At 40.4% G+C, this 27,916-nt stretch overlaps 2 protein-coding genes across 6 annotated transcripts in view; one reads left to right on the top strand and one right to left on the bottom strand.

Annotated features, from left to right (window-relative positions):
* The window catches only part of si:ch211-191a24.3 (tensin-3), a 40,657-nt gene extending 30,696 nt beyond the window's left edge, over window positions 1-9,961 (bottom strand). For 2 of the 5 annotated variants that reach the window (XM_044128197.1, XM_044128199.1), the window contains exons 1-12: window positions 9,879-9,961; window positions 7,243-7,416; window positions 6,520-6,570; window positions 6,317-6,439; window positions 6,138-6,202; window positions 3,995-4,078; window positions 3,752-3,864; window positions 2,969-3,029; window positions 2,817-2,892; window positions 2,225-2,357; window positions 1,976-2,041; window positions 347-451 (exon numbers count right to left, since the gene is read on the bottom strand). In XM_044128197.1, the coding sequence (XP_043984132.1) occupies window positions 347-451; window positions 1,976-2,041; window positions 2,225-2,357; window positions 2,817-2,892; window positions 2,969-3,029; window positions 3,752-3,864; window positions 3,995-4,078; window positions 6,138-6,202; window positions 6,317-6,439; window positions 6,520-6,570; window positions 7,243-7,392 (1,027 nt within the window). In that variant the 5' untranslated portion in view covers window positions 7,393-7,416; window positions 9,879-9,961. Of the gene's footprint in view, window positions 1-346; window positions 452-1,975; window positions 2,042-2,224; window positions 2,358-2,816; window positions 2,893-2,968; window positions 3,030-3,751; window positions 3,865-3,994; window positions 4,079-6,137; window positions 6,203-6,316; window positions 6,440-6,519; window positions 6,571-7,242; window positions 7,417-9,878 lie in introns of those variants that run through there. The other 3 variants (XM_044128198.1, XM_044128200.1, XM_044128202.1) reach the window with 3 other exon arrangements.
* A 1,491-nt stretch (window positions 9,962-11,452) lies between these two features.
* LOC122837971 (PH domain leucine-rich repeat-containing protein phosphatase 1-like) lies at window positions 11,453-27,340 on the top strand. Its single transcript, XM_044128195.1, has 17 exons — window positions 11,453-13,322; window positions 17,103-17,299; window positions 17,952-18,077; window positions 18,293-18,441; window positions 19,909-20,055; window positions 21,547-21,774; window positions 22,040-22,242; window positions 22,328-22,388; window positions 22,468-22,563; window positions 23,393-23,548; window positions 23,642-23,842; window positions 23,966-24,128; window positions 24,437-24,567; window positions 24,646-24,762; window positions 24,871-25,065; window positions 25,149-25,386; window positions 25,646-27,340. The coding sequence occupies exons 1-17, from the start codon at window positions 11,792-11,794 to the stop codon at window positions 26,759-26,761; spliced, it is 5,055 nt and encodes a 1,684-aa protein (XP_043984130.1). The 5' UTR covers window positions 11,453-11,791; the 3' UTR covers window positions 26,762-27,340.
* Window positions 27,341-27,916: the final 576 nt, after the last annotated feature.

Here is a 27,916-nt window from a genome sequence, read left to right as displayed (position 1 = left end):
ATTATGTGTTACAAATCAAGAACAATGTAGAAAACAAAAAACAGCTGAAGAGATAATGTTGTCAAGCATGTTGCTCTTTTTGTCTCATTAATGAAATCATTTTTATATGTACATATAAAATACCTTTGTCTACAGTCTAAGTAGTTTTATTTTAGTTTTATAAAGTGAAATATTTCTCTACTTTCATAATGTCTGTTTGCTTTATGTAATTTTTTAATAAGTCACAACAGCGTAATTTTCATGTTTCCATAGTTTCCCCTCACTTAAAACAATATTAGCGGATTCCATCCTAATCCAGACAAAATGACAAATCAGGGAAGGTAAATAAGAATAAAAGGTACTTTACTTCTTTCATGACGAGCCCAGTCCTGGAAAGAATCTCGTCTGACTAATGGGTCCATCGTGTCATAGTCCACCGTCACACAGCGCCCATTCAACCACTGCTCTCTACCTAGACATAAAAAATAACAAACACCATTCACTTAGTGAATAAAACTCATCCCCTCGTTTAATTCCTCATAAAAATCAAAACGTGAGATGTTGCATTTTGATATCCTCACATTTTGTTTGTCTTTGTTTTTCCTCCTGTGTTACTATCTACTGATTTAAATTCCTCACTGATATGCGTGTCCGATAAATCCCTCACATTGCTTCCTGTTGAGAAATGAAGAGCCTGGTTGCTACTATTGAGCGGGACGTTTTTTGGCGTGCTGTCCAACACTGCCCCCTTCTGGATGCAAAACGTTTTCTTTCACAAAGGAAAATTAATAAATATCCCTTATAATGAGGAGTCAAAAATGTTAGACTAATAGTTAATTTAAATCTTTATCTTATTTACCATGTGATGCTTATTTTTAAGTGAAACTACATGATATACAAATTTTCGCTTAAATTATCCTGAGGTTTCATAGTTGGGTTGTAATAACCTTAGAATGCAGTAAGATATTAACTTGTCATGCTCCATTTTTTTTCTCCTGTAGAAGGTTCACTTGACCCACCAAGTTTGTGTTTAGCTGTGTTTCTTTTCCTGAATGGAATTGGAGACAGAGTGCTCTTTGTTATTCTTTCCCATGTCTTCTTAGTTTCTTGTACCTTTTTTCTATCAGAAAGTACTCCTAACACTTCATTACCTTGTTTCTTTTGTGAACAAAACCACCACTGGCATAAATATTGTTACCAACTACTACATTATGTGTATTTTATGTGCTTTTCTGTCCCACATGACCCCGCCCTGTGTTTACAGACTTTACTAAACTGTCAGTTAAAGCAAGAGTCATTTTTTATTACAGTTGATACAGTAGGAACCTTACATGCAGTAAGAGGACTGTTTTGAGCTTGATTTCATTTTTTTTTTTTTTACTGATTTATTTAAAGTTGATTTATTTGAGAACATTGAGTGGTGAAGATATTATGTGCTTGCTTGGCTCGGAGGTGGAATTTAGCTATTGCACATTTTGACAATGAATTGGGGTGTTAAGATTGTTTAGAAAAGCAAATCAATCAAATTATTTTGCTGAACTGCTGATCAAAAAGCGTACATATGACTTACAAATTTAGCTACCTATCAAATTCTAGAAGCATTTCAGTCTATGAGGTCATTATTTAAAACTCTTTTTTTTTTTTTTTTTTTTGCAAAAAGCTATCATGAATGTGGTGCATTCAGATGGCATAACATTCATTCAGGGGAACAGTTTGCTTGCAGGATCTAAAGACTTCGTAAAGAGTTTGTAAATCCTCCAAGGTGTCTTTTTATTAAGTAAAAGTATCTGTAAAAAAAAAAAAAAAAAAAAAAAAAAGAACAACAATAAAAACTGATTTTTATGTCTCTGGAGAGCAATATTAATGCAATGAAATGTTGTTGTTTTTTTTTAATTTGCAGAGAAAAACATTTAAAAAATTTGTTGACTTATCATGCATTCTTATAAAACACATTATTTTTTTCCCACAACATGAATGTTTTGCAAAGTAATTCTACCTGCGATCTTTTCAGGGCTCTCTGAGAACAGCAGCTCCACTTTTCCATCATCTGGGAAACAGGAATCTGGAATATCGAGAGCAAAAATGAGACAGCTGCATGTGTTTCCATTTGTCCTTGCCAGCGTTAGTTAGAGCGTTAGGTGCCAGCGTTAGTTCAGGTGTGCGGAGAGCCAGCAGTTTTATCAGTTACAGATTAAAGTCTGACAGAGCCCCTAAGCGGAGCTGGAACAAAGCAGGTTATAAATACCTTCAGCAGCAGCACAGTCAAGGTCCGCCTTGCAGAAAGAGAGGGAGTGTCCAAACACCAGGCCCATGTGAAACTGTAGGCGGAAAACGACTTGGCGACTCGCTGATTGAAGGTTTTTTTCATAACACACAACCTAAAAATTTGAAAAATTTGGGTGACAACACATCCTGTTTACTGTTCCATCTAATTCAGTCTACCCCAATTGCACCCCAATGTCTGCTTGAAGGGAATCTGATGACTTTTAAAACTTGAAAGTAGCTACTTTGAACAATGGATAATTCTAGAAAAGTTAAGAAATTAGATGCATTTCTTAACTTTTTTTTGCATAAGTTTTATGCAAAAACATAACCCTCTGCTAAGAAGATCTCAACAAATCAAATTAAATAATTAGAACTTGTGCCAGCAACTTTTTTTTACCATACTCTTAAAAAACAAAACAATTCATTCTAAATGGGAGGAAGTATTATTGCAATTGACTTGATAGTCAAATAACATGAACTCTACCCATGTTATTTTGTCAACTAGAAGGTGAAAGAAATGTGTTACTGTACGTGGAAAACAAGCATATAGAGAAGTACTATGACTTTCTCACCATGATGTCCCCTTTGAGGAGCTGAGCTGGCTGAAGCACGATGTACAGCCGATCCGTCTGAGCAACATTAACGTGACTGAAGTGAAAGTAAATACATATTAGTCGCTGCCCTCTATGTACTGTGTTTACAGTGTCTAAATGATGAGCCTTACTAGACTGGTGATGTGCAAACTGCTTGCAGACTTTGGTAGACTCTAAGGAAAAGGGAGCATCCTGTGGGATTTAAAGAATGCACAATAGTTTTCATTAGCTGTAAGCATAAAGTCATCTTAGCTAATAAAATGAAGGCTAGAAAACATCAGCCTGTGTGCAATTGATCCATGTAATATGTTTTACTTGAAATGACTAACTGAAACACATACAACACTTAAATAATATTCTAGTCTACGTTTGTACATCTGTGTCCAGAATATGGGCTACAACTTTCAGACACCTTAATGGGCTAAGAAGAAAGCTAGTTGGATCATTACTCTGTGATAAAAATATTGACTTATTTCTGCATTTTATTTGGAAATCAAGGAAGACATTAGGCTCATTGATCAAACCAAAATAACTCTGAACTTATTTGAGTAATATAAACTAGCTACCTCGTGACTGATAAGGAGTAGATAGTAGAAAATTACTTCAAATCATTACTCATAAAGGCAGTTTTTAAGAGTCTTTTTACAAAACTGTATGAAGATGCAGTACAGTACACCATGTAAATATGACCCAGCATGAAATTCCCATTGGCACAAAGCTCCTTTTTGCTCCTTTTATTATTAAAAATTCAGGAAAACAGCAAGAGCACAAAATGGCAAAGCACCCAGAAAACCATGTTTGAAAATTTTTGGAACTTTTTAAGATGTGTTGACTGTGCTGTTCTAAGTGCACCAACTTCAATTTGCAAAGACCCTTTACAAATGTGTAGCTGCCATTTTTCTTTTGATGCTTACTTTCATCTGGTCTTGGGTTGGGAAGACCATAAAGAACTACACAGAGCAGAAAAGACGGAGATGGGTTCATCCTCAGTCCTCCTTTTAACATGCTGCCCACCATCCAAACATACCTAAAAAGACACAGTGAGTATGTTTCTGGCAAGCATACCAATAAAAATACCACTGAATGACAACCTAGGGATAAGTCAGATCATGACAGATGAAGGCTAAGTGTGAGTCATTTGGCCAGTGGGCTGTTACCGTTTCTGTGAGGGGATCATCTGAGCAGATAGCTTGTCATTGTAGAATTTTCTCATGGCAAAGTGGTCCAGAGAGAGGTCTGCACTGAGAGAAATGCACATGTTCAGATAAAGTTGCAGCTACTAGCTGAGCTGTAGATGGCTTGAAACATTTTGGTATCCTGCAGAGATTTCTGTCTCAAAGCCTGCTTAGATGTACCTGATTTGATTTATACACAAAGTAACTGAATGCCCTTACTGTCTTGACTGTCTTTTTATCACAAAATTATTTATGTATGTTAGGCTCTGCAGGAAGTATAATGTTATGCCAAACCAGGCGTCTTTCACAAGACTTAGCATGCCTGCGATCACAAGCTCATGGATTGTGCACACAGGGACAATGGTCACAATCAGATATTTCCCAACTGTTCAGTCATGATTAGCATGTCTACACACGTCCAGAGACCAGGAATTTGATTAGAATCCAGCTGAACTTTTCTGACATCTGAAGATTAACTCAACCTAAACTAATATTTCTAATATGACTTCCTTGTTAAAAAATAGAAGCTCTGCTCTCTAAAAGCTATATTTTTTGCTCTATAATGACTTGCCTACATGCACAACAACCAGATCTTTGGCTAAAAATCAAACAACTCTGAGTTTAAAGTCTCTTTAATCATCCAAGCTGTTCTGTGGCTTGTCAAGAGTTCAGCCTCTGTGTTTTGTTGTGTCAATTGTTCTTTGATCTTAACAACCACCCAGAAAAGCTCTTCAAGATTTGACAAAATCAAACAACGTTCAGTGCCTCAGGCTGAAAATGTCTATTTAGATCTTTTCAACAGGAAACTCTTTAAAACAAAACTTTAAAATAACAACCTTAAAATTCTCTCAAGAAGCCCCCTACTTTGCATGATTTCTCTCAGAATATTACATGGTTAAAAACTAAAAACCATGTCAACTAAAGTGTTCTCATAGAACACTTCTTATATCTACTCCACAAAAACAAAGTTAACATTCTACAATCACTACATTGTTTCTACTAATTTCTTGATGATGTGGTGTTAAAAAGCTTTGATCTTATTGGACAATTCCTGTTTATTCCTGTCATAAGAAGGAGATAAGGATGGTGCTGAAATCCTCTATTAGCTCAATCAGTGCCTGGATCACAGCAAATTTAGTGAACATTAATGAAGTTTTTAGACAGGCATCTGCTGTAGCACCATAATTACCAACAGAAGCAATCATGCAAACTACATCCAGAATGTGCATGTTTTGCACTGTTGTGAGCACACAACCCCAAAGTCCAGAAGCTTAAAGATGTATTAATTGTGCTGCAATTCCTGAGCCATGGAATCAGAAACACCATATACTACTGATTTTACTTTTCCTCCTTTTTATCATTACTAAATATAATACCAGACTTCTTTTTAAGACCTTGACAACCATTCTACATTTCAGCTTCAAAGCTCACAACTTCCTTCGGCTTCTTCGTAAACAACCCACATGCACAATTTAGAGATATATCCAACTCTCCGGGTACAAGCCCCAGTTCACTAGGTAGCACAGCAAAGTCTGATTCCTTTGTACAGGATCTGATCATTGCACTGTATCCACTGCCTTTCAGAGCTTGAATAGTTTGTTTCAACTGCTTGTTAAGCAGAGTGGTGCAACTACCTGATGGATGTAGCAGCTTTTATAGTAAGGCTCTTTGCAGCACAAAGAACCTTACAAAAAATTGCATGGTCACTACAGACTAGTGGTTGTTTAATCACATTGTAGCCAGGTTGAAATTCTCAGATAACAAAGCCAACCTGTCTATGCAGGAGACACTTCATTGATTAGTTCCCATTGCTGCCAGGAAGCTCACCTACACAGCACTCCACTTTTGCTCCTACAATGATAATGAACCAACATGCTCTCAACATGAGAGATTTATGGTCTCTCAAACAGGGTAATCTTGTTATGTGCCTAATATGCATTTTGACATGCATATTAGATGTCAAAAATGTCTCCAAGACCCTTCAAAGACCATCCATCTTCTGGCTACATAGTGTGACGACGCAGGCTAAAGAATAGGCTTGTCTCATAGTGTCTTCAAAAGTTTATTCACTGATGTACTGCAGTTCACCTCTATTTTAAGAAAAATCTGTTCTTAAACGTGTTACCTGGCAGACATATTGCTGAAGTGGATGTATGATGCCAAGAGTACTCCAAGCCTTCCCATATCTCCCTGTTGAAGATGTTCACAGATTTAAGTGTAAATATTATGTCCACCCATGTACCACACAGATCACCTCAAACACATCTTAATGTTGCCTTGATTGGGCAGTGCCTCCATGCTTACCCTGCAGTGTAACACCAGGATGTGTTTTGGATAACCTTGGAGCCAGTTCTCCATTGCTGTGCACACATTAAAGATTTGATCCAATTTGGGAGCTAAGAGATCCAGCCAACCTGTGTTGAAAATCTGACAGGAAACCGAACCAGTGCATCACATTCACACAGAACTGAAACCTTGAAGCCAAATATCTATGAGTGTTTAATTACCTTGTGGGTTATTTTTGTAAGAACGTCATGCTTCTGGGAAAGGTTAATGAGCTGTATTAGAAGAGAAAAGTGAACGTTTAGAAATTACAGTCATATTAAATACATCAGAATAACCACTCAGATGAGGGCCGTTTGTTAGATGGAAAACAATAATCCTTAATAAGTTTATATTTTGGCTTTTAGAAATATTGTTTTTATTGATTTTTATTCTAATTTTAAATGTCATGTTTTTATTACCCGTAAGTGGAAAATCATCATAATTAACCCTCTCATGCATGTCATCCTCATGTCCATTTCCATAAGTCCATAATTTTAATTATTAACATAATTAAAATTATGTTAATAATCACAACTATTAACATAATTATCATCATCGGATTAAACAGATAAGTTCTATTTCTGTTTAATCTTGCAGTAGCAAGAGGTATATTTAAAGGCTTTCTTAATTCTACAGATGCTCTTTTAATTATGCTATTGTACTATCAGTGAAATTGAATTGTCTTTTTAAAAATTGTAGATTTTCCCCAATTAATTACAATTAATTGGGGGATTAATTGTTTCTCTTTATAACAAGCAGCATTTTTAAAAATCTTTTAATGTTGTCTTGTTTAATGTTAATAGTTATTTTCCTTAAAAAGACCTTCAGAGTAGATCTTTGGATTTATACATAAATAAAAAGAATCATGAAAAGAAAACAGTTGTTTAAAAACAATATTTTCTCACCATATAGTTGTGCCCATGCTTAGACTCTAGCATAGGGATAATCTTCCTCAGATTCTGCAGGTAGAGATCCTCTGGACACGTAGAAGGGCAGATGATGCTGATGATGCACTCTGTGATGTATGTCAGATCAATTTGTCGTAGTTCTTCCATGACAGCTTTCAGTTACATTGGCCTCTGAAAACATTCAGGTAGCGATGCAGGACATACTTTAAAAGAAAGTTATTAAAACTTTGTTGAAGTGAGATTTTTAAGCTGTGAACTCAGCATTTTGCAGATTTTGCATGAGCCACATTAGGATTTCACTCAAGAAATTTCTTATTTCATCAGTTTTATGCACTCCTTTTTTGAACATGTTGCTTCACAAAGTAGGGTCATGACCGAGCAAATGCTTAGTCACCTTAAACTCTCCCTGACATTAAGACTTGGGAAAAAAGCACATGAGCAAAAAATGAGAGTTCATGAACTTAGTACTCAGCAGATTACAAATTTAAAACAATTAACAGAGACAAAGAAAATAAATTTTGTCTTTAGAAACCTACTTTATTTTCAGTAACAGCACCTCAATTTCTGTAGGAACTACAGATTTTCTGTCTAATTTTACTCAGCTTTGTCAGCTTTTTAGGTAAACTGTTTTACAGTGTTTATTTTTCCATCTTACTATAGCTAATTTAATCTATTTTGTATTTGACATGCATAGAACAACAAAAGAAAACCTGTAAATTCACTAAGCAATGCTGCTATTTACAAATAATTTAAACTGCTCTCAAACTGAAACTGAAAAAAATGGCAAACAGAAATGTAACAGCTGACAACAGGACATTATTCAACTGATCAGAAACCCAGAATTACGAAATTAATGCATTCTCATATGTACAATTGTTTCTGTGCTTGTATATTTAAATTTTATAAAGCAGAATATGACTATTAACCCATACCGAAATGATCAACACATGCACTCTGACAATGTTCAAAAGAAGGGTTTTCAATCTGGCATCAGTTTTTTTCTTTCTTAATATGTCAAGTGTTATTTTCAAATTGTTTTATCTGAATAAAAATGCATTCTAAAGAGTGCAATTTTCTCCCTCATTCTTGAGTAACCCATCCACTGGGCTACATCTCAGTATTTGGATAAAAAAAATTCTGGTTTGGGACTGAGACTGACACACAGCTGGGCTGCAAGGAAAACACAAAGAGCCGTGCTTAAACTCGTGTTCACTCAAGCCTTATGACCACAGCAGAGTAAACAGTGATGCAACCCTTTTCACCAGCTGCACACAATAATAACCTCTAGCTCTGTCTTATCGAAAGAATTAAAACTGCACAATGGGAAAATGTTCATCTCATGTCTATAAAACGTGTCAAACAAAATTCACACTGTCAGAAAGATTTTTGAGAAATTCCTCCTTATTTACTGGGGATTAGAGAGCACACTTTCAGAACAAATAAAGTGAATTCACATTCAGAAAAATACTTATGACAAAATAACAGCAATACAAACACCAATGAGTATGAGATAGCCTACTAAGTAATTTGAAGAGAACACAAAAAAGTGAAAAATGATTTGATGAATGACTACAAGAACATAACCAAAACAACCTCTGTTTTGGACTATTTGGGGAATTTCCACCCTTGTATTGCTTTTCCTCTCAAGTCAGTGACTTTAAATTTTAATTCTTTGTATGAAAAATGTGACTCTTCAGTCCTGGCATGTTTCCTTACTTCCCATTTTCTGCTGCATCCCTTCTTTCTAGAGAATCCGTGCAGAAGTAGCTAACAGGGCTGGGCAAACAATCTTAAAGAGTGACTTCTCTGCAATGATGTATTTCTGGGCTGTTTTTCCAACATTTTTTACTGCTGCACATCTAAATTTGTCAGTGCTCCGCCTGAAAAACCAAAACAAGAAGTGTATGTCTCAACCACGCTCATGCTACGCTGAAAAATCCTTGAGTACTAAGTGGGCCACATATAATTACAGTTTCTATTTCCCATTTTTATAGAATGGAATTCCCAAGTGGATCACCCACCTTTGTTTATTTTATGTTGGGCTTATGATCTTACAGAAGAACACCATTGCTTTGTTGGATGCAGAGTTTGATTGTTACTTTAACAAAGAGATCATTTGAAACTGAAAGTACATTAAAAAAACAGAAATAAAATTAACAGGGTTCGGTTTAGGGTTCATGACTGCAAATTCTCATTCTGTTTTATTCAAATGCTTTTTATTTCCCCAAGCACTTTTTAAAGGTTTCCAAATTAACCTCCAGTTTTCATCAGAGCTCAAAATAGAATTTCTTTTAGAAATTATATTAGCATCAAGCTTATGTTATCAGCTGAATTATAGGACTCCTACTGGCAGGGATTTCACTCTTTCCGAGTCCTTTAACACAGAGCCAAAGATTAAACAGCATTTGAATCCCACAGCAAACACATCTGTGTATACTCTCTGCCTTAATGTTTCAGTGAATAAATCTTTGCATTTACAGTAGATCCATTCTTCAGTGAGACTTGCCAGTTATCACATGCTCAGTGGCCGTTTACATTCAGGAGAAAGACAAACTTCATGGAACAATGACCAGGTCAACACTAGTTCAAACTTTTCTGTAACCTGTCAGAAAACAACAACAAAAAAGGCTTACCTTTGCTGCAACAAACAATGTGTTATATTCACAGCACAGCACTGCAAGATGAGTGAAAGTCTGAGTGAATGGTATTAAAGAGAAATGAGGTGGAGACTTGACATTAGGTGGGAGGAGGAAGGAAGAGGAAAAAGAGCTTGATAAAGTATACTGTGACAGCTTTGCTTGCACTTTGCCCTCTGTTGGACTGCAGTGTGACAGCAGTTCACTCACGTCTGCATGGACGCCCATAGCAATCCAGCAACACCTCTCTGAAAACAAATAGGAGCTGATTAAACAGTTTTATCTCCGTGTTGTCTGGGGTGCCAGATGATAACATTAAAATTTAAAAATGACACTCAACCAACCTTTTGATCGTCTTAGAGTCGAAGAGGATCTGTCAAACTAACCATGCCTTTTTATGGTGTTATGAATTGTGAAAACATATTTTAATCATCAATGTCATGATGTTTTGGAACTTGTAGTCTTAAAAAAAATCGTGTTGACTATATGAATATATGTCAAACTTTATTTACAGATAAATTTCAAAACAAAATACTTTGCAAATGATTGAGGAGGTCACACAATGAAACCAATTTGTCATGTTAAATGGCTACTAACATGTTTTAAAAACTGTGATAAATATATTTTGTAAACTACAACTACTGTTACTACTACTACTACTACTACTACTACTACTACTACTACTAATAATAATAATAATAATAATAATAATAATAATAATAATAATAATAATAATAGTTTTAAAATACTTAAAAGTATTAAAACAGCTTTAAATATATAGAATTAAAAACAATCATAAAAACAATAAAATCTTATACACTTTTATTGTATAAGTTACAATACCTACAGTAATTGTAGGTAGGAAAGGAAAAAAAATAAAATTACGGTGATAATTTTTCAATAAATCAATTCTTATTTCACTTAAAAACCACTGCTAGTATACCTGTAATAATTTAACATTTATTCCACTAGATGGCGTTAAAATATGATTTAAATGCGACTTCTTTAAGATAAGGACAAGTGTCTTAATAAACGTGTCTGTGAATTAAAGAGTTTGTGTACTGTTTCTGTCGATTTTATTTCTCTTCATATAACTTTATATATTATCATTTGACAAACCACTGTAACTTCAAGCCATGGTACCATCACTGTCTTATTTCTGTAGCAGAAATCCTTAATTAAGTGGAAATTTTCTTAAAGTTGGTGTTATGATCTTATATAAAGAAAATGCAAAAATTATGGTTGCTGCAGTTGTCAGTCATACAATATATATTTTTGTCAGAGTATTATTACAACATAAATAGATGTACAATTGTTTGCGTACTTAATATAATTTTAACTTTATGATATACTGTGAAACATAAGAAAATATATACTTATTTTATAATTAAATTTAGTGTAAGCTAAGTGCAATTTCTTGACAAATTGGGGATCTTGTTGCTTTCACTAAATTACGGTATAATAAACACCCAGAGGTACTTCCCACAGTGTACGGGGTCATGTGCTTATTTATGTGTGTATGAAATTCCCGAGCCTTTTGCTCGTATTTGAATGCATCATAATTCATATCCAATGAGACCCCGCCCTGTCCATGCTCAGCCGCTGACCGTCAATCTCCCGGGTTCTATCAGTAACTGCTGCTTCTTTTCGTCGCCATAGCTCTAATGTCAAACAGCTAGAGACCAGTTTTCTTCTCCGCGTCAGTCCGTTAGCTCCTGTTGGAGAGCTAACGGCCGCCTGATGAAATGGGATGATGTAGCAGGATAACTCTCTGGAACAACTACGCAGTACCTTAGCATGCTAAGCTAACGCAAAGCCAGTAAGTAGACCGAGCCAGCTGCTGGAAGCTAACCCACCCTAGCGTTCACCTGCGGGCTGTTCGTCTGCCACTGACGTGGTTTGCTAACAGAATGGAAAGTGGGAAGGACAACGACTCTGGAACGCTTTCGGCTTCATCAGCACTACAGGGGACACTAGAGTATAGCGGGGACTTCGTAAAGCCGTGCGGATTATCTTCTCTTCCCCCTGGAAAGAGACCCTCCATCGTGGAGGATGAGGGTGGGGGCGCCGAGGCAAAACTCTTTGGGAAGGGACTTGCAGCCACCTCCCTTCTCCAAATTGCGATAAGAAACGGGATCTACCAGAACCAAGTTGCCAACGCTACGGGAAAAGGTAGCAACATCCCCGTCGTCAAAACCGCCAACATGTACAGCTTGACGTCGGTGAACAGCAGCACTTCGGTAAACTCCCTGCTGAACAGGCGGCGACACAGACACAAGAGGAATTTGTCTCTGGGGGCTCCGCCTGGGGCGTCCTCAGTCGAGGCACCCAACCCCACTCCCTCAGCCTCTCCGCTGAGCACCCTCAGCCTGGACAGGAAGACTTTCCTCCGACAGAAGCAGTCGAAGCAGCTCCAGGCCTCTGACAAGTCATGGGTGAGATCGGACCTCCGGCGAGGCTGTATCCACGTCCACGACTGGCTCACGCCCTCCATTCCGCGCCCAGTGCTCTGCACCGTTGACACAACAGCAATAGAGGTGGCCATTAAGCTGGAGGGAAGTAAATCTGGGGCAGTCCTGAGAATAAACTGCAAACCCGCTGCTGTATCTTCTGACCTAAATGATCTTTGTAAAGATAGTAATGGACATATGGACACTGTGGATGTGAAAACTCCTAAATTAGAGGAGAACGAAAACGCAAAAAATTGTCCTGAATCTAAAATGCCCTCAAATTTTTTTATTGATGACAAAACTGACAGTAACTCTTCATCTGAGATCTGCTTGAATGATATTGGCATTGATTTGAGCCAGAGTGCTGCAGACTGTTTTGGGGCATATTCTGGTTCAGATATGGAGAGCAGCACCTGTGAGGACTTCAGCCCAGGTGGCCCCAGGAGCACAGAGCACCAAGACTCCCTCAGTGAGAGCCTGGGTGTGGGTGTCGACTCCTCAGTGCCGAGTCCCAGCTGTGACAGTGCTACAGAGGGACCTGACCCATTTGAGAGCTCCTCAGATGAGCTGGAGCTCACCTCCTCCCCAACACACTCGACAGACAATTCTGCAGCAGACCAGCTGCCCTCAGAAGCCCATAACCAGGATGATGATACTAAAAGTGACACTGTAGATAACCCCGAATTAATCAAAGCTCCCTCCAAATGCTCCAGCAGTTCTCTATCTCGGCCTCTCACCAGCCAACCATCTGTCCGGCCTGACCAGGAGATCCCTGGGAGCGGCAGAGACTGGCCCGAGCCCCTCTGTACCTGTCCAACCCCGACCCTCTTCATCCAGCTGCATGGGGGAGTCGTGCGGCGGCTGGGGGATGATGAGCGGCCTCTGCAGATCCTCAACAAGTACCTCACCAATCTGGGGTTCGAAGACGAGTGGAGGGTGCAGGAGGAGGGGATGAATCCTGAAGTCGGCTGCCTTATACGCTTCTACTTTGGTAAGAAATGTTTTGTGTATCACAGAAACGGGTTGATTGCAATCTGTTGCAGTAACTAAAGGGCTGATTCGATGTTTACATGTTAAGCACTGAGAGACCCAAGCTGTTGCAGACCACTTGAGCAGTGCTTGGTTTGTCTCCACTCAGTCATTGTTTATCCATTCTCAGTGTACTGTGAGTACCGTCTTTGTGTTTGGTCATTGAAACTGTGAAATGAGTGTATGCAATTGTCCTGCCCGCACAATACCCAGTGTTGTGCCTTTAAACCAGCTCCAGCCCCTCTGTCTGTGGCCCAGTAAGATGACACATCAGAAAGTAACAGGTGTCGTCCCTCAATGCGCTGAAGACCGATGTTCAGTCTTTACACAGCAGGCTTCTCTTCTTAAAGCCCCTCTGTTGTTTTTGTTATTGATAACAAACCTGTTTTGCAGATAATCCGGGTAAGAGGATAGGGAAAAACATCCATGATCTCCTTTGGGATTAGCACAACTGGATACTGTTTTTTTGACCTTGTTTTCTACACTATCAACAAAGAACAGGGAGCTATATAATCAGGGGCTAAGTGCCTGATTGCAACTAATATTGTCATGTTTTCCACTCAGAGGTGTTCAATAAATAAAGCAGGTTGCACTGATCTGTCTTTAGAAAATATCTTCCTTTCTACTGTAAATATGGCAATGTTCTCATATGAAGAGCATTAAGATGCAGTCATCAAAATAATAGTTGGGTATTTAAAAATATGTACATGTTATTTTGACAGCTAAAGTTATTGCATAAGAGTTTATATATATAGATAGATAGATAGATAGATAGATACAGATATATTTCTATATATAGTATTCATATTAAATTAGAGACAGTTGCTTTGATGAATAATTGAATGCAAAGTTGAATTTTTTTTATTTTATGTTAGATTTAGTAAATATTTTTACTGTTAGAAATAGAATAGGAATGTAATAATCATGTTTACCTACGTTTTTTTAGATATGTATTCTAGTGAGTTAAACTTAGAATTCTTACTTTAAACCAGATTTTTTGCCAACATTCTCCTATTATTTCACTCATCATATATGCATGCCTATCTCTCAAAATCACACTAATAAATACCTGTAAGACAGCACTATTATGAATTTAATTTCAATATATTCATTCATTAGCATGATGATTGTAATATTGATATTAATATTTTGTTATATCCTAACACCTTGATTCAGTTTTTTTCTTTTGCTTGCTTCTTTTGCGTACTCTTATGTGCACCATTCCAGGTGCACCATTCATTTGGCTTGATACTGATTGGCTGTATAAATCTGTACAGCCAGTTCTTTTAGAAGGAAGACAAGAAAGATCGTGAACCTTACCTTCTGTGTTAGTGCCAACATGGTTTCCACAGTGGTTGTGTTTGAATTATTAAGACAGACAGTTATAAGCATTTTTAGAGGGGTCTCAAGCATTTGTTCAGCTATACCGGGGGCCCTGTGTTTTGGTTTCATCAGTGATTTAAATAGCTGTCAGACTTTGAAGCCAGCTTCTCACAACAGTCTTGGACATCTGCAGCAACCTGAATTACAGTTGTGCTGGTGGAACCTTACAGATACAGCAGTTGTGTGAGGCAACCGGGAGAGGTCGACATGTGTGACTGACATGATAAACAGCTCAGAGATGATATCAGGTGACAATGATTCACTGTGATCAACCATCCTGCTGAGTAATCAACCATCCTCCTGAGTAATTTATGCCTCTTTCGTTTTTGGGAAGAACTAAGAAGTAAAGTTCTTTGGAAGATTATAATCTTTATGTACTGTTAGCCAGAAATCAACATCCCAGAATGAATCAAACCACACCTACTAAAGGATTTTGATGCAGCACAAATTCCACCAGCAAAGCGCCATGTGCACACATCGCTTTCTGTCATACCAACTCGCAGAGTGCTGACAGTAAGAGAAAAGTGACCTTAGGGGAACTCGGATTTCACCTCCTCAGTGTTTCGGATCTCTCTGAGACAGCTGGAGGTGATGGCTCCTCCTCCATCCAGAGGATGCTGCTATAATCCACAAGGTTATTCCTATCGCAGGTTATTCTGAACTCGGAATTGAACGCTATCTGGAGGCAAAGTTGTTTCTGGCCGTTCTGTCGCAAAAGGGAAGAAGGACGTTGAATACTTGGTGGAATTGGAATAAAGGTTCAGTTGAAAAATTAGCAATTGCTTGATGAGAGGCAGAATTTCCTCTAAACAGAAAAATAGAAGGAAGGAAAGGGCATGTAACAACAAAACATATCATGTGTACACCGCCCTGGGAAGGGTGGATCCACGCAACACATAATTCACTGTATTGTTCAAATAGAAACAGGATGACAGCAGCTAGAATACTCCTGTCAATCACAATAGAATAAACCTCAAATGTTCATCTGAAAGAAAGCAGATACTTTTAACCCCATTGTGCTTTGAAATATGCAGTAAAAGCGCATCTTTTAGGTTTTCTGGACTCAACCATCAGGCTTTGTCTATTTAAAGCAAACTGCTTCAAAAGTTGTCTTGCATCAGCAGAGTTTAGAGTGTTTCTGTTCCTGTGTGTACCCACCCTGCAACACTGGTGGCTTACAATATGTTTTATTATTAAGTTTTCAACTAGTCCAGTGAAACAGTTAATGTGTGTGTCCTTAGTAGATTTCTGAAAATCTGAACATTAATTCAAATTCAAGAAACTCTTGCTTTTAGGTGGAAAGCAAGAGTTTATTTTAAAAATGCTCCAAGTAAATCATGTATACTCTGTGAGATTGGAACAAACATGATAATTTTTTTTGTATTTACAACAATGCCTTTATGGCAAAGCAAGTTGTTTGATTGTGTGATAGTCAGTGTTCCCTGAATGGACTTGTTAAAGACCAAATCAGACAAAGATCTTGCTTTTGGCTCAATATGTTTTTTGCAAAGCTTTTTCATGTAACTTCTTTAATTTCCTTTATGTCCACATCCATGATCTAAACCTTTGTATGTGTCTACAAAGAAGGGGGAGAGATATTTACATTGTGTGTAAAAAAATATCTTCATATCCACCTAATTTGTTGCTCAATGGGCAAAAAAAAAAAAAAAAATCTTAACAGAAAAAGTACTTTGACACATAAGCTCGTGTTTACTGTTGCCTCTGCTTTCTGCCTCTTACTCAGCACCCTGAAATACTCACGCTTCACACGATTTTCTCTAAAGAAAAGGAAGTGCAGCTCATTGAGTGGGGTCCTTCTTGTGGCTGCCCTCCCTCTGTGTCGAGGCAGGGCCGCTGTCGGTGGACAGAGCAGCCAGGAGAACGGAGGTTCTGCTGTTGTAAGACGTTACGTAACAAGCTAATCTGATTTCAAGCCTCTTTGTGGTTCAGGCCCTTCATGGGTCTCACTTTCTCTTGTTCCCTGGTGAATTTGATCTGACAGTTTTAGTAGAGGGTACATAGTGGATGTGAGTGCAGAGAAATTTGAACACGCAGGGTAAAATGGACTGCAGGAACTGTTGCTAGCCTAGAAGTTTTTTGCACTCTGGTTTTGTGTTTATGAATGCTTAAAAACCAAACAAATCTCATCTGAGTGACTGCTCATTGTGGCAGCCTATTGAGCTTTAGTTCTCTTGCATAACAACTCTGCTTTTCATCAAAGTGATGCCCATAGAGAGGGAGATAATTCACAACATCCCAAAGAACTAAAAAAATAAATAAAAGCTCTCAACTGCTGGTAAGTCTGATCATTAATGATCCTGTTCAGTGTCATTTAACCCTCCTGTCTCTGTCCTAACAGGTAAGCCTCGCAGCGTGGGGGGTTCTGAGCGTGTGCAGCTCTCTGGGGTGTTCAACGTGCGGAAAGGGAAGCTGGCACTGCCAGTGAACCGCTGGTCAAAGCGTCAGGTCACACTGAGTGGAACCTGCCTCATAGTGTCGTCGGTGAAACACGCCCATACGGGCAAGATGCACATCCTGCCCCTCATCGGAGGAAAGGTGAGATCTTTTCTGCTGATTTTTATTCAGGAGTATCTAACCTGTGGCATGAGTGTAAGGGTGTTTTCACACCTGGTGGTCTGGTAGACTCAGTTCAATTGAGGACCAAAGCTGCAACTTTTGTTACATTTTCAGGTGGTGTAGTTTGCTTTCGCACTGCACTGTGCCAAATTAAATAAACTCATTGAAAAGCCTGTTACTCCTCTATGCCTGTGGTGGCACTGCACAAAAATGGAAATAACACAAAAACCTCAGAAGATTCTGAGCGCCGCCTTGAATGCATCCACATTTGTATTCCAGTGGAATAAACAGGGCTGGTGTGATTGCACCCTGTTTAATTAGATTTGCCTAGGTGCTTATCACCCACTTTCCCTTTCAATTTGTCAACTTAATTCACCTTTTGTTTTTTGGGGGGTGAGAGGGAGTTGCATATTTTTCCTTCGAAAGTTAGATTTTTTTTTTCTAATTGTTCAAATTCTTGAGTAACAGCTCTCAATATTTTCTGGACAAATATTATTGTTTCTTTGGACTTTGGTTGCCTTTAAGCATCAAGATAGCTTGTGTACATAAACAACCCTGGTTCATCCCTCGATCAGGTGGAGAGTTGCGTTTCTTGTTTACAGTGGGAACTGAAATGCCTCCTTTGTTTCAGGTGGAAGAAGTGAAGAGGCACAGCCACTGTCTGGCCTTTAGCTCTGCCGGTCCCCAGAGTCAGATCTACTACGTCAGCTACGACTCGTACGCCGAGCACCTGCGCTGGCACAGGATGGCCTCCAAGGTACAAACTCCAAACACTGAACTGCTTCACAATTTGAAATGTTTCAATTTTTGTCAAACTTCCCTCATAATGTTTCGGGGTCATCTTAAACCAACGATTTTCTGTTCTCTGCTCACAAAAACTGGTTTTAATTTTTAAAGATTGATCTTTCAGCTGGATGTCACAAGCTTCTCTCGTGGCCTTTAAGTCGCGTTTCTCGACCCGTCTCTACCCAGATCGCCTCCCAGAGGGTGAACTCTGTGGACCTGTCCTGCTGCAGCCTGGAGGAATTACCCGCTCAGCTCTTCTACAGCCAGGACCTAACACACCTCAACCTCAAGAACAACTTCATGTCCCTGCATAAAGGTGTTCCTGCACTCACCAGGTGAGACTGTTCAGCTCACACACAACACTCTAACGAAACTGTTTGCAGTTTTCTGTTTCTTTTTGGGGGAGATGCCACATGCCTGAAAGAGGAAGCAATTTTGCTAAAATTACAGACAATGCTCTTGTGGTTCTTAATATGCTGCAGTAGAGATGACATACAGACATGACATCATGTGACCTCTTGGGGCTGGGGGCATCTCTTTGTATTTAGGTCAACATTCTGAATTAGTTACCGATGTTCAGCTCCTGTGAGGTTTAGGAATCCTTTTGCCCTTTAACCCTAAAATCCAAGCTGGGAAAAAATGTCATTTCAAAACCTAGATCTTCAGTTTTTCCATGAAAAATCCTACTTTTGGGGAAACCACATAAACACTTGGTAAAACTGAACCTGGCACTCTTGGAAAATTCCCTCTTCAAACCACAAGTTGATTGTTCGCTTTTGGTCAGAATAGAAACTGAAACTTGAACAGAAAGTATAATTGTAATGTAAGAAACAACTCCAGCCTGCTCTAAATAATACAGCGTTTCCAGACGTTGTCATCCACCATGCAAGTGCTGAAAGCAGCGTGTCGGTTGGATTCCATCAAAGATGTTCTTCCTCAGATGAGCTTCGGGGCTCATCTTACAGTTTGTGTACACAGCTGTCGATTTGGTGGGGGGTGCTGACTACTTGTTTTGAATAAAAACAACTCAGCCGAAGACATTTTTACAGATCTATACTGGTGTGTGTTCTCAGAATTGTTCACATAGAGGAAACTAGCCACAGTTAATCCGCTAATAGCTAGCTTATCCACAGCCAGTATCAGAATTTTGGTAAAACGTTGCTGTAAGCAGATATTTTCCAATCAGTGTTCAAATTCCATCTCTCTTTATTATAACTTAATGTCAAATGAGCTCCACACTGAAGGCTGACATTTACTTGATTCAAATTCACATGTACACCACTATTGTTTCTGGATAAATACAAACTTCCCACGAAGGGTTTTCCACCAGTTTCTTTTTTTTTTTTTTTACTATGGATTGCTAGTAACTTTCCCCTTTGAAGGTCTTTCAGCCTCAGTCTGACCATAAAGCTGGATCAGATTAGGCTTGTAAGGGAGGCACAATTTGCATGGAATAAAAGAACCAACACAAGAATAAACTGAAAAAATTAGCCAATTTTCATCAAAAATACTGAATAGATATGGATATATAATGAAAAAAACATTTGAAACAATTAGAAATTCTAAATTTTTTTCAAGCTGATTGTTTGAGCCAATCAGGTTTAAGCCAAAATGCGTGGTGAATTTGTTTATCAAAGAAATTTAATGAAATTATAATTATTAAATTAGAAACAAAACAATTTTTTATTAATAATTTAGAAGAAGGTCATAGAGTCTTATGATAGCAAAAATGAATATCTGTGTAACTCTGTGTCTGTTTTTCCTCCCCTCTTTCACTTATCTCTTTCTCTTTTGCACTTTAGGTTCTGTAAACTGAGAAGCCTGAGTCTGTCAAATAACGCTCTGTCTGAATTTCCTCTGGTCCTCTGCGACATCACTTCGCTCTCAGAGCTCAACCTGTCTGGAAACCGTCTCTCCTGTCTGCCTGCAGAAGTTGCGACCATGAACAAGTAAGTGAGGGCCGCAGTGAGCATTGAAGCGCCGTTTTGCACATGCGCAGAATGTTTCCTCACTGACCTGCATGCGGCTGACAGAGACTTTGATGCTGAGGCATCAGTCCAGAATAATCCCTCTGTCCATTAGACAAGCATTTGGCTGAAAACCAAACATGTGTCCTGACAGTGCAGAGATTCCAGCTTCAGTGCAGAGTCATGCTGATTCTGTCGCTGCATTAGGAATTTAACCAACTTGATCTCCAGAGGCCCGTTTGTCAGATATTGTAGATATTCTCAGAAGAGTTAATATTTAACAACACACCAAGGTCGGGACGGCGGAACATGAAAGCACCACGACTGCCACAGTGGAATTTGTTTTATTACAAGTAATTTTAAATTATAAAGTCTTAGATTTTAATAAGTTAATATGTGATATGCTAAATAAAAAAAAATTAGTCTGCACAAACACACTTGGATGAGTGAGACAAACGTGGTGTTACATCACAAATATAAAAACAAAAAACTGATCGGGAACAATTTTAGGGGTGACCGTCCCTATCAACTATCACTCTGCCAGAATGCAAAATTCAGAACTTTTCTTCTGTCAGGGAATGCACCACACTTTACACCAAGCTAGGGTAACCACACTCTTTGGTGTGGAAGTTGTTACTGAATGAAGAAGATGCTGTTAGATTATGGCACAGCTGCTCTTTTTAGTCCTTTTGGGTCACTGGGTCCAGTTACATCCAGGATGCAACTTGATGCTTTATGCCAGATCAAGAAATATATGAAGCCTTTCTGGAATCTAATTTGAAGAATGAGTCTATTACCTCTGCTTCTTATGTGTAAAACATGACCAATTACAGAAAGACTCCCTTATAGTTACATTAGATTACTTTAATTATGAAATAAACATTGTAGCCAACAGTAGATCAAACCCTTTCCCTTTGTTATTACATTGAACAAAACCATCATTTTATTTTTAATGGATCTTGTAGGAAAAAAATATCTTATGTATATGTTTTCAGTGGTGGAAAACAGAGAGAGAAAAAGGGAGCTGTAACTTGTCTTGTAAAGGAAATGTACTGCAGTCCTCTTTAGTTAGATTTTATTTATACAGATGGCTGGGTTCCACAAAATGGGAAATTTGACTTTGTTAGTAAATTTCCTGTGAGGCACAGGAAGAAACTGCTCTGTAACTGACATTTAGAAATTTGAAATTTTTTAAAGATTGTTACGTTTTCAATTTGTGCAAAACTAACATGCTCTCAGATTCTTTATGTGCAAAGAGTTGGAGCAGATGGTTAGAGTTATCAGTGCTGCAATTGATCAACTTTTGCTTCTATCATCGTGAATCAGGCTGAAGTGAGACATTATGTCAGTTATATTTGTTCTAAGCTCATCATAAGTATATATTTGGATTCGATAGGAAAACAAGTCCTGACTGTTTTGATCTGGGTCTTCAGTGCTCTCTGTGTTAACTGTTACCTCTCGTCCTGTGGCCAGCTTGCAGACTCTCCTCCTTGATGGGAACATTATAAGCTCGCTGCCTGCAGAGCTGGGCTCTCTGGAGAACCTCACCTACCTCGGCTTGTCCTTCAACTGTTTCAGCAGTGTCCCTCCTGTCCTGGAGAAGCTCCGAGGCTTGGAAAAGCTCTGCCTGGCAGGGAACCGGCTGTCTGTCCTGGACGTGGCTGGGCTGCAATGGCTGCACACTCGATGTGTAGATGTCAGGTAAGAAGATCAATCACTGTTTAAAACAGTGCTTGGAAGATGAGGAATCCTTATTTAACATATAAATGAAAATATGACTAAAAGAGTTACGGTACTCATTTCTTAATAATTACATTTTATGATACTAGAAATTCTGTCAATTAGCTGTTTCAAGGTTTCCAAAGTGCCTGATTTCTGTATAAAGTTTGTAAAAGTGCTTGACCTTACAACTGCAGTTGAACAAAATTGAACAGTATAATTTCTTCTCCCTATGGCTGTAATTCAGGCTGAACAGGCTTGACAAAGTGACGGTGGCTGATTGGGAGCAGCTGCTGCACATCATCCAGCTGGACGTGCGGGACGCAGGCCTACGGGAGCTGGACATCAGCTGCTTGGGGAAGCTGGAGCTGCTGCGCTGCGACAGAAACGCTCTCTCCCTTCTCAGAGTCAGCGGCCACGCCCTCAAGATCTTGCACGCCAGTCATAATGGTACCGACACTTATATCACCACAAGACCTTAAACTGACGAGGCCTGACTCATCGCCTTCACACACTGCTGTGCCTGTGTTTACAGAGCTGATGCAGCTGGAGGTGCAGCCCGTGCCAGAGAATCTCACAGTTCTGGATCTCTGCAGGTAGGGAAAATGTCAGCACCTCGCTTTCTTATTCACGGTGTGTAAATACTGCGCGCTGACTGGGTTTGTTTTCCTAAAGGAACAAGCTGGGAGGTGTCCCAGACTGGCTGTGTCAGAGCAGCAGACTGGAGGTGTTGGACATTAACCATAACTGCGTCACCGAGCTGCCCGTATGGTGAGTGCCACGAAAACACACCACACACACAGCGACCAAAGAAGGTCTAATGAACAGAATAAGATGAAAGGTTGAGTTAAAGATTCCTAAAACCGTAGTGGTTCCTGGAAAACTTTCAGCTGTCAAGAAAAAAAACCAAATGACCTCTTTGCAGAAACTAGTTGTTTTTTTCTCTTTAATCCACTCAGGATTAAAATTATGCATAGAGACTGAAATAGAAACATAAATCCTAACTAATGTTTGGTTAAATGTCTCTTAGTTGGAACCTGCACATTCAGCACAGTTTGTAGCAATGAACAAGCTTCTGGTATATTTCTGGCTGAACATTTGACCAAATTTTATGGCTGAACTGGTTGAGTTCATTTAAATTGGTTGGTTTTTATACAAACCCCACTAAACCACTTTTCACTTGTTTTTTAAAGACGTTTTCCTGTTTGTGTCCAAGTTTCAACCATCTAGCTACTGATTTGAACCATAATTAAGGAATTTTAACACTATTGTGGATATTTTATTCTGTATACTTGTGTAGGTAAGCAAAAAGTCAACAATAAATTTACCTTCTTGTCAAAAATCAGCACAGTTGCACATTTGTTCTGTCCTAGAAAAGAATAACAGGCTCTTACAGTCTTACAGTTTGTCTGTTTGGCCACAATCTACATGATTCATTTCAGACATGGAAACATGAATCTGGGTCCAGCTGTGTTAAACATGTCTCTGTTCTCTGCTGGTCCCGCTTGAGTGTTTAAACTCATTGAACTTTAGCAACAAACTGGAGTTCCACTCACAGCTTTACAGTCCACAGCCTGATCCGACTGTGTTTGTGTGACAGGCTGCTCTCTAGTGGGAGTCTGAGGAAGCTCCTGGCAGGCTGGAATGACGTGAGCACGCTCCCTGATAGGCTGGAGAGTTCCCAGCTGGAGGTCCTGGATCTCCAACACAACCACCTAACGGAGCTCCCCCACAGCCTGTTCTTCAGAGCCCAGAGGTGGATCTCTTCTCGCATTTCTCTTGCTTTCTTCATTGTTTTGTTAAAAATTTCAAGTGTAGTAATTACTCTGTGTTCCGGATTTCATCCTAGCTTGCGCTACCTAAATGCATCGGCCAATAAGCTGGAGGATCTGCCTGCAGCCAGCTTGTCAGATGACTCCTGCAGCAGCCTGGAGGAGCTGTATGTGACCAATAACAGCCTGACAGACAAATGCATCCCTCTGCTGACAGGACACGGCCGCCTCAGGGTGTTGCACCTCGCTTACAACCAGCTGCAAACCTTTACTGCCAGGTACAACGCAATAAAAATGTCTCTGTAAATATATCAAATTATTCATTTAGAGTTTCAGCAGGTCAGTTATCATGCAGGTCACTCTTTGAGTTTGAGTTTCTGAATTTTCTCCTCCTTCTGCAGCAAACTGGCTCGGCTGGAGCTGCTGGAAGAGCTGGACTTGAGTGGCAACCGACTGAGAGCCATTCCCACCACCATCCTCAGCTGCCGGCGGCTGCACACGCTGTCCGCCCACTCCAACTGCATCAACACCTTCCCAGAGGTGCTCCAGCTGCCCGAAATTAAGGTTCGTCAGAGGAATCCTGGCATCGTGCTTCAAAAATGCTGAAAATATTAATTTTTATATCCATAAAATAACTTTCATTTAGCAATGAAATTTACAGAAGCATTAAATACTGAATGTTTTTGTTTTCAAACATGTTATATGTTCCACTCATTCACATTACCCAAAGCTTTGGATAAAATTAAAGCAGTTAACTGCTGTAGTTAGATTGTTGTCCAAGTCCTTAAACATCCAAACAAAGGCAGGAATTTAAAATTGGAGAATCTGTTAAGAACGACGTTCATGTTGAGCTCTCTCCATGCCGTTCTCAGTGCGTCGATCTGAGCTGCAACGAGCTGACCGAGGTCACGCTGCCTGAGGTTCTTCCCCCAAAACTCCTGGAGCTCGACCTCACCGGAAACCCTCGACTCAACCTTGACCACAAGAGCCTGGAACTCCTCAAGTATGGGCAGAAAATCTTCAGCAGAAACCTTCAAACACAGAACTGTCTTTAAATTATTTTTTTTTCTCCTTTTTGCAGCAACATCCGCTGTTTTCGGGTGGATCCGTCTCCGTCTGCTTCTGCTGCAAGCGAAAGCCACGGCGTCCCTGCGGTGTGGAGTCACGGCTTTACAGAGGCTTCCGGAGTCAAAAACAAGTCAGTCTTTAATTACTGGCTCTATTTTACACCCATTTGTTTAGAATGTCTAGAGTTAGAAGTGTTTCTATCCTCTTATCTCTGTTGATGAGCCGTTGTTGTCCTCAGACTGTGTGTGGCCGCTCTGGCCCAGGACACCTTCTGTGGGATGCGAGAAGCTCTTTATGGCGTCTTTGATGGAGACAAGAACGTCGAGGTGCCTTACCTGCTGCAGTGCACTATGGGAGATGTTCTGGCTGAGGAGCTGCACCGAGGGCCGAAGCAGGAAGACTACATGACCAATACTTTTCTCACCATGCAGCGGTAAACCTCACCAGATTCCTCATTAAAGAAGAAAACGGTTGGTTGTTGACGCTGTTTTTTTTTTTTTTTTGTGGTTTCTACAGGAAGCTCGGCACGGCCGGTCAGAGGATGGGTGGCTCGGCAGCATTATGTCACATCAGACACGACTCCGTGGCACCCGGCGAGCCCGGCAGCTGCTTCACCCTGAAGGCGGCCAACGTGGGCCGCTGCCAAGCCGTACTGTGCCGAGGAGGGAGAGCGCTGCTGCTGTCCAACGTCCACTCCGTCCGAGAGGAGACAGAGTACGAGAGGGTCCGACAGCACAACGCCGTCATCACAGAGGTAACGAGGGAAGCATCCATGATTTGTTCTTAAACTCTTGGTTGAAATCTAAGGTAGTTCATAGTTTTTCCAAACTATGAACTTGCTGAGTGAGGTTAAAACTCCATAATTTTTGCTTTCATTCAAAATATTTTTCTTCCATTGCTCAAACATTACGCCCTTATTTGGTACATTAAACATAGTTTACAATAATAATTATTATTCTTATTACGTGTGATCGGACGCTGTGTTTTTATCATGTCTGTTTCTGTCTCTGCAGGATAACAAGGTCAGTGGTGTGACCGACTCTACCAGGATGATGGGATACTCCTTCCTCAGTCCCTCTGTGACACCCCGCCCACACATCTCCACGGTGACGCTCACTCCTCAGGATGAGTTCTTCCTCCTGGGCAGCCGAGGATTGTGGGACTTGTTGTCTCCCAACGAGGCGATCGAGGCCGTGCGGAACGTTCCAGACGCTCTCACCGCGGCTAAGAAGCTGGCGACGCTGGCCCAGAGCTACGGCTGCTCCGACAGCCTCAGCGCCGTCGTCGTCCAGCTCAACATCACCGAGGACTGCTGCTGCTTCTGCGAGCCGCCCCCTCCGCCACCCAGCCCTGGGCCCGCCACCCAGCCCACTCTGCATCCCTTTACCTCCGGCAGTGATGGGGGGATTCCATTGCCGCCCACCTCCTCTGGAACCGTGAGTGAGTTGAGTAGCGAGTTTAGTACCTCTGAGATGAGCAGCGAGGTGGGTTCCACGGCGTCCTCCGAGGAGCCACCGGCACCGCCCACGGAGCCACTGAGCTCCCATCTGAACGCTCAGGGCCGGATCGGTGCGCGGCGACCTGCTGCTGGGGGCGGCGGCTTCCAGAGGCAGTTCTCCGGTGCGCTGTCGGATAACGGGCTGGACAGTGAGGACGAGGAGCCCATCGCCGGCGTGTTCTCCAACGGCAGCCGGGTGGAGGTGGAGGCAGATGTCCACTGCCTGCTTCGGCACGGCTCCACTCACTCCAACACCACAAGCACATACAAACCCGTCACCCCCGGTAACGAACTCTTACCTCCCAACCTCACATCCCCGTCTCCCTCACCAGTCCCTCCACCCTCCCCGAACCAGGAGGCCCGCTCAGCCACGTTGGGCCGCCGGGCGCGGGCCAACGGCTCCGTCGCCTGCCAGGGCCGCAGCCAGGATCTGATTGAGGAAGCGGCAGACGCCCCCATCAGGAAGCAGGGGGGCTACTTCAATGCCCCCACCCAGCCTGACCCCGACGACCAGCTAATAATCCCGCCAGAGCTGGAGGAGGAGGTCCGGCAGATCATCCAGCAGCAGCAGGAACAGATGCAGACACACACCTATCAGAGACCTGCTGACTATTTTGTCACGCCGCTGTGACTGCTGCTGTTCGAATCATCGCCATCATCATCATCATCATCACCCAGCATCACTGAGGGAGGAGTCTCTGATTTAGTGGACTCAGAGTTCAATTTGGACCAGAAACTTTTTTTGAGGTTTCCTGACCCACTTTGTTTTGTACTGTTAACAAACCCTGAAACACGATGCAATTTTTGTAACTTTATGTTGATTTAAATCTTCAAATGTAAATGATTATTACCATATCTATGATATGAAGAAGCACTTTGTGTTGTAGTAGCTTTTCAGATCAGTTCTACATTAAACGGTACTTTAAGAACCGGACCAGCGTTCGGATCGCAGCTCATGGCCTTACAGGTGTCGGAGTTAGGAACTGTTTAACTAACTCCTAGGAGTTTAATACTTTATTTAGTCACTGAGGCTTAACTAATATTCTCTGAGAGAAAAGATGATTATTCCTGAAGGCTGACGACGTTCCAGGTCCATGTTCCGTAAGTGGTGCTGCGACATTTCTAGTTACTAACAGCTCAAAGCAGCGTTACAGCAAGCAGCACAAGAGACCTACTTTTGCTAAACAATAAAGTTTTCAGATAACTGCAACATGTTTACTTTGTGCCTTCTTTCTCTGAAGTTAAATCATCCAGCAATTTTTAGTTTCAACAATAACCTGAAGAATTTCACTAGAACACTTCTTGCACAGGTTTGGTGTTCTCTGTCTTGTGGCAAAAATGTAAACGGGACAAACAGAAGCTTTAAAATAATTTCTTTCCTGTGACTGCACACACCTAAAAACAACTTCTAAAAACTAAACTCATTAAGGTGACATGGTTGATCCATGTTCATGTGGCAATTTTCAGATTTTTATTTGTAGATTGACTTTAAAAGCATTTGTATCCACTTCATTATTAGGGACTAATTTGAGTTGGTCTGACATGTTAAATATATATTAAGTTTGTTGTATCATAAGAAAAAATAAAATTTAAGAGGTGTGAATACTTCTGCAAGACACAATATCTGGCATTTTCTCTGCTCTGACAATCACTGCTCTGTTTTCTAAAATCCTCTGAAGTGGGAGTTTGTTATGTTTGTAATCGAGCCTTTGAACAGTTGCTTCACTGTCCTGTTTGTGGTAGTCATGACGCCCCCTGCAGGAGCACGGGTTACAGCAAACATCAC

The sequence above is a fragment of the Gambusia affinis genome, linkage group LG10 (genome assembly GCF_019740435.1).
Source record: "Gambusia affinis linkage group LG10, SWU_Gaff_1.0, whole genome shotgun sequence".
Lineage (NCBI taxonomy): Eukaryota > Metazoa > Chordata > Actinopteri > Cyprinodontiformes > Poeciliidae > Gambusia > Gambusia affinis.
Note: the sequence above shows the minus strand (reverse complement) of the source record. Positions and strands in the feature narration are given on the sequence as shown.

Bases quoted from the DNA above. Each gene is read 5' to 3' on its own strand.
- LOC122837971 (XM_044128195.1), top strand. From the start codon at position 11,792: ATGGAAAGTGGGAAGGACAACGACTCTGGAACGCTTTCGGCTTCATCA. The intron at 18,442-19,908 runs GTGAGACTGTTC...TTTGCACTTTAG, and splicing joins GGTGTTCCTGCACTCACCAG to GTTCTGTAAACTGAGAAGCC. The intron at 25,066-25,148 runs GTAAACCTCACC...TGGTTTCTACAG, and splicing joins ACTTTTCTCACCATGCAGCG to GAAGCTCGGCACGGCCGGTC.